The sequence below is a fragment of the Homalodisca vitripennis genome, chromosome X, assembly GCF_021130785.1.
Source record: "Homalodisca vitripennis isolate AUS2020 chromosome X, UT_GWSS_2.1, whole genome shotgun sequence".
Lineage (NCBI taxonomy): Eukaryota > Metazoa > Arthropoda > Insecta > Hemiptera > Cicadellidae > Homalodisca > Homalodisca vitripennis.
In genome coordinates, this window is record NC_060215.1 from 90,761,205 (window position 1) to 90,767,204 (window position 6,000).

Sequence of the window (6,000 nt, forward strand, 5' to 3'; positions counted from 1 at the left end):
GCATCCATACTACAGTGTCCAGGAGTACCTTCAGTGGAGGACAAGCGCTTTGTAATTTACATACACTGACTCATACACTGATTGTGACATAAACACTGACCTTTGTTCTATTCTCTAAGAATATGTTCAATAAAGATATATTCTATTCTATATTCTATTCTATTCTATTCTATTCAGGATATCCTATTTTTACTATTTCCATAATGATCTAAACTCACATTAAACACTTTCCCATACATCTCAACAATATGCTAATAAAGTAATAAATCAGCACTGATGTTTAAAAACCAAGTAATAGAAAAGACTGTAGTCAGCTGGGTTATAAATTAATATGGTAGTAAACAAAGTGTAATCAAATATAAAAACAGAATTAAAATATACTTACATTCTAGGTTTTTTGGTATCCTTAGCGAAAAGAAATTTTACGCCCTCATTAAAGGCCTTTTTTATATCTAAAACTTCAGCGGGGTCTGCTGGATATGCAACTTCAGAAACACGTAATTGTTATAAGAAAGAATTTGATTTTATTATCTTTCATTAATGACTGGGATATGTAAACAAAACGAATTTCAAGTTCACATAAAACAGTTTAATATCCACAAACCTCAATGTATTATGTTAGTTGAAAAAGTAGTGTTAACAATGGTTTTGAGATTAATAATGAGAAATCTAAATTTAAATTTTTGTTATTCTTTTTAGCAGTCACTTTTTTATTTCACAATTTAAGCCTTAAGTTTTAATTAGTTTTTATTAATGTACATTTTAAATTTATCAAAGTTTTTTTAACAATTGTTAATATTTTCTTTCAGAATGAAGATGTCAGACCACACATCCGGGACAAGTTTCGACTCTTCAGCTTCTTGCCTCCTGACTAAACTAACCAACGAATGCAGCTTTAGATCCTTAGGCCTTCTTTATATCGTAGTTGAGCTGAGCAGGACTTCTATTACTCTTTTGAAATACTTATATACAAGGTCATTTTCAGATCGGTTTTCTCATATAATTTGTCAAGGGCAAGGCCCTAGAGGAGAGGTCCAGGATTATGCGATGAGCCAAGGCTACCCTTTAAGATGCTTTAGTTTATGCCAAGTCAAAAAGGTGAGCACTACCAACTGTAAATAGTCTGTGCCTTTGTCTCCTCGCCTTGGTCTTGGGCCATAAAACTAGTACTCTCTATCATAGTGTATTGATATATAATTATATCAAATTTAATTTGTACAAGTAAATTTTCACATTTATATTTTAAAATGTATGAAACTTTAACCAAAGTTTACATTCTAACATTGTGCTGAAGTAGATTTGTTTTTTTTTTAGGTGTGTTTACTATTATTTTATTGTTTGTTAATGTATTAATTACAAAGCAGTAATCAAATAAGTATTTTTAATTTTACGCTTAAGTTCCATTCAAACTCTTATTTATACTTTTTAATTTTTTAACTTTAAAATGATCAAATAATATTAATTTCATAATGTTTTGTCAGGTTTAAACATTGTGTAATTTAGAATTTTATTGCTTTGGATTGATACAGTTTACTGTTCATTAACACAGCTTTTTAGTAGAAATTTGAATGTCAGCAGTAGCAACAATGTCCAGGAAAGATGAGGGCCCTGGCTAAGTCGTATTGCCCGGGATCTGTGAAAGTTGTCTTCATCCTAATTCAGGGTTCACACAGACCTAGAGTCAGGGAAAGTCAGTGAACACTTTTATAAGATCCCAAAAGTCAGGGAAATGAAGTAGAAAAATACAAATTAATGACAATTTTAAAATATTTTGATTGTTTACTTATTTAAAGATTGCCATTGTAAAAATCATAACTTGTTTAGTGCAAATGTTTAGGGATTTACTAAAGTATGAGAAAAAGTTCTGTTTATCAAAATATTATTCTACCTACTACATATATCCCTGAGCAAGAAGATTATCACTTTTGTGCTGCATTAAAAATTCAGGTATATAATGTATGATTTTTTCATAAATAGTTCTATATGGAGGTCAAATAGAGCACCAGTTTTGGTATAGCAGGGAAATTTCTTTAGTTATGTAGTCATAACAAATCTGGAAATTACATTTAACAATACTGTTTGAACCCTGTAATTTTGTATTAACCTTTTCACCGCGTTAATCGACAATAGTCGACTCACCATTTTTTCTGTTCGCCGCGTAAATCAACTTCAGTCCACAACAGCAGAAAAACTTCTCCATTGGCTGTGTAATTAGACTATAGTCCCAAGTGAGTAAACGCCATATTCACTGCCTTCTGTAAAGTGCTGCAGCTGCGCGGCAAATATTTGAACTAGACTAGTCACATTACGGTGTTGGCAGTTGTTCAGGATCACGTCTGCTGCTTTTGCTGTGTTTACTAACGTTCAACATTGGTTTTGTTTGGTTATTTGTTATGAGTTATTGTCTTCATATTGTTTAGTTTTTATTGCTTAATATTTTAATGCAAGTAAGTGGTTTAACATTAAACATTAAAAAGTGTTGTGTTACTGTAGTGAATATCTTACAGTAAAAAGGCTGTCATTGTTAGGTATGTAGGCTAGTCAGGGACAACAGTTTTTACAAATTTCTTGCCTGTTGAGGTTTTTTTTTTTTTTTCAATTCAATTCAATTCTCAATTCTTTATTCAGTTTGTACATACATACAAGAATAGTGTCATATATGTAGAATAGTACATAAATTATGTATTTAACCTAAACTACAATTTAGTTAGCTATTTTAAATCAAATAAATAAAAAATGACATTTCTGAGTTAAGATTATACTAAGTCCTATTATTTTACCAAAAAGCATCTCAAATATAAATATTTTATTGGGATTTAGGAAAAAAAACTCTTCCAATGAGTAGCAGGGGCGTTGCAGCAAATATTTCTTTAAAAAACACCGGAAGCCCTTTTCATAGATTTTGCTCTTTTATATTTGTCGGCAGGTGATTTAAAAATTTAATGCCCATATAAGTGGCTTTCTTTTTGTAGAAGAAACTAAGTTTGTGTTGGGGTAAATCTAGGTTGTTTCGGTGGTCTAGTGTGATAAGAATGAATATTACTACGCGTATCTAGTTTGTCAAGATTACTTCCTACACACCATAATGCACTCTAAAATGTATTGATCATATATTGTTGGGATTTCTAAAGTGGAAAAATTTTTCTTTTACCGAGATTCTCTCTTCTAAATTTAGAATTGTTCTTAGTGCTTTTTTTTGAAGTATCAAAATTGTGTCTAGATTTTTTTTAGATGTTCCACCATAAATGGCCAACCCGTAAGCTAAATGAGAATGCACGTGTGCATAGTAGATTGACTTTAATGTCTCAGTGCTACACAGTAAAAGACATGCGCCTCAAGATGTAGAGCCCTGATGAAATTTTGCTTCGCTAAATATTTTATGTGACCATCCCAGCTAAGATTATTGTCACATTAAGTCCTAAGGAATTTGATACTATTAATTTTTTCAATTTTAGTTTGTTTAACTGAAATTGGTATTTCTAAAATATCTTTACTTTGTACAGTGGAAAATATCATTTGATTAGTCTTGCAGCCATTTAAAAATAGACTATTTCTTTGAAAATAAGTTTGAATGGTTTTTAATTGTTCTTTACAGGCTATTTCCAGATTTTCATAAGTTTTAGCAGTCACAATTAAGTTAGAATCATTCAGCATATAAGATCAAATTACTTTTTGTACCATTAATGTTGTTTAAGATTGAGGGCATTCCTTGGATGTAGCATAAAAACAGCAATGGTCCCAAAATAGAACCCTGAGGTACTCCATGCTTGATTTTTAGTGTGCTAGATTTATGTTTTACTACTAGAGTATTTTGTTTGACGTAATCTCAACATACTGGGATCTGTCCGAGAGGTATGATCTAAACCAGTTTAGAGAAAGGTTTGATAAACCATGACTTTAAGTTTGTCAAGAAGGGACTTGGTGAGAAATACTGTCAAATGCTTTTGACAGGTCCATGAAAAACCCCTATGGACTTGTCCCCCTTGTCTATAGAATCTATTATAGTTTTCCGTAAATTCTAGCAGAGCTGAAGTAAATGGGATTTACCTTTACGGAAATCCATGCTGCTGCCTATCAAAATAAATCATTGTTTTTTAGATGATCTACTAATCGACTGTACATAACTCGCTCATAAATTTTTGACAAAGAAGGTAAAACCGATACCGGACGATAATTATTCATTTTAAATTTTTCTCCCTTCTTAAAAATTGGTATTACTCTCTAGACACTTTTAAAACTTCAGGGAAATTTCAGTTATAAGGCGACGAGTTAATTAAATGAACTAAAGGCTTCAACAAGGACTTACCAACATACTTAATTAGTTTCAGCGGAACTTCGTCATGGCCCGACGATGATTTATTTTTTAATGATGAAATAATTCTATCTAATTCCTTTTCATCTACCGGATTACACCGAAAAGGGTTTTGTATAAGATTTTGATCTAGAACATTTGCACCTGAATGACTTGCGGACTGTGGTTCCTTAGCTGTATTTTGGATTAAATCTCCTATTACATCTATGAAATAGTTATTGAAACAATTTGAGATGCTTAAAGGGTCTGATATTATTACATCATTATCATTTTTTATACAATTTATAGAACCCTTTAGGACATTAGAGCTTTTTCCAATCTCTTTATTTATAATTTGCCATGTTTTTCTTACTGATATTATCTGAGTTTCTAATTTGTCTGTCATAAAAGGTTTTTTTTGCATTAACTAGCTTAGTTTTTGTAATCTTTGGTTTTCAATTTTACAATATTTCATGAAATCTTCACTACCACTACGTTTAGCTTGTTTTGTAAGCTCAACATATCCTTCTGTTCCATAATCAATTTGTCACTAATCCAGCTGCATTTACTTTTACCAAGATATTTTTTTACTTTTTTTTTATAGGAAAAATTAAGTTAAAGTTGTATTGAAAAATACTGTTAAATACCTCAAACTTTTTATCTACATCAGCTAAATACATTGTCAACCAATTTTCATTGGACAAGACATTCTTAAAAACACTCATATTATTTTTCGAAAAGTCCCTAAACTCTACATATTCAAATTTTTTTTTCAAGACCATTCACAACTGGTAGATTGAGTTCAAAAATTTGTCCATCATGATCTGACAGTGCAGTTACAATATACCAGTCACCTGTGTTAGAGACTTATCAAAATTTTGTAACAATATTATCTATAGCAGTAGATGATTTTGAAGTAACTCTTGTTGGAAAATCTACTAAGTAATAAAAATTATGCCTTTTAAGAATATTCTTAAATTTTTGAATTTCAGATGAAAGTGTTTAGAACATTGAGATTAAAATCTCGGCTATTACACTGTTTTTTTACATCCTTAAGACCAGCTAAGGTTTCAAATAATTTGTCTAACCTATTTAAAAATTCGAGAGTTTGTAACTGTGGCTTCCTGTAAATTCCCACTAGAACAAAAGATATTTTATTTATTTTATATTTAGCCACACAACATTCAAAAAAGTTTATCTTCTGTCAACTCTTCAATCTTTTCAAGGTCTAAGAGCCTTTGAATTTAAACTCCTCTCCGACAGGATGACCACCCCGCCTCCAGTGGTGGTGGTACGACTGTACTCAGATGTAATAGAAAAGCTTTCCAGATAAAATGTTTGTAATTCATTCGGTTTCATATTGTGCTCGGTCAATACAATAATATTCGGTTTAATTAGATCTAAAATGATATCTAATGATTCTTTTCGCGATTCGAGGTGCTGAATGTTTTGGTGAAAAATTGAAAGAATATTTGTAGATTTATGCTCAGATTTACTTTTTAATGAAACATTTTGAAAGTCTAAATTGGACTTCTTTGAGCTATCAGTGGGGAGTTTAAATCCAGAGTTTGGTGTGGTGTAAAGTTACAATAACTGCCAGAAGGGCTGTTGGGTGATGAGGCTGCAATGAGGTTAGTGGTCAGCGTCAGAGCTGTGGATGGTGTTAATGATTCAGGAGACTCAGGGCTTACAGTATTACAGGTTGAGTC

At 31.4% G+C, this 6,000-nt stretch overlaps 1 protein-coding gene across 2 annotated transcripts in view; it reads left to right on the forward strand.

Annotated features, from left to right (window-relative positions):
• LOC124369342 (CTD small phosphatase-like protein 2) overlaps positions 1 to 2,426 on the forward strand; it is a 69,646-nt gene extending 67,220 nt beyond the window's left edge. For both annotated transcript variants that reach the window (XM_046827314.1, XM_046827315.1), the window contains exon 11: positions 810 to 2,426. In XM_046827314.1, the coding sequence (XP_046683270.1) occupies positions 810 to 875 (66 nt within the window). In that variant the 3' untranslated portion in view covers positions 876 to 2,426. The remainder of the gene's footprint in view (positions 1 to 809) is intronic.
• The last annotated feature ends 3,574 nt before the right edge of the window (positions 2,427 to 6,000 follow it).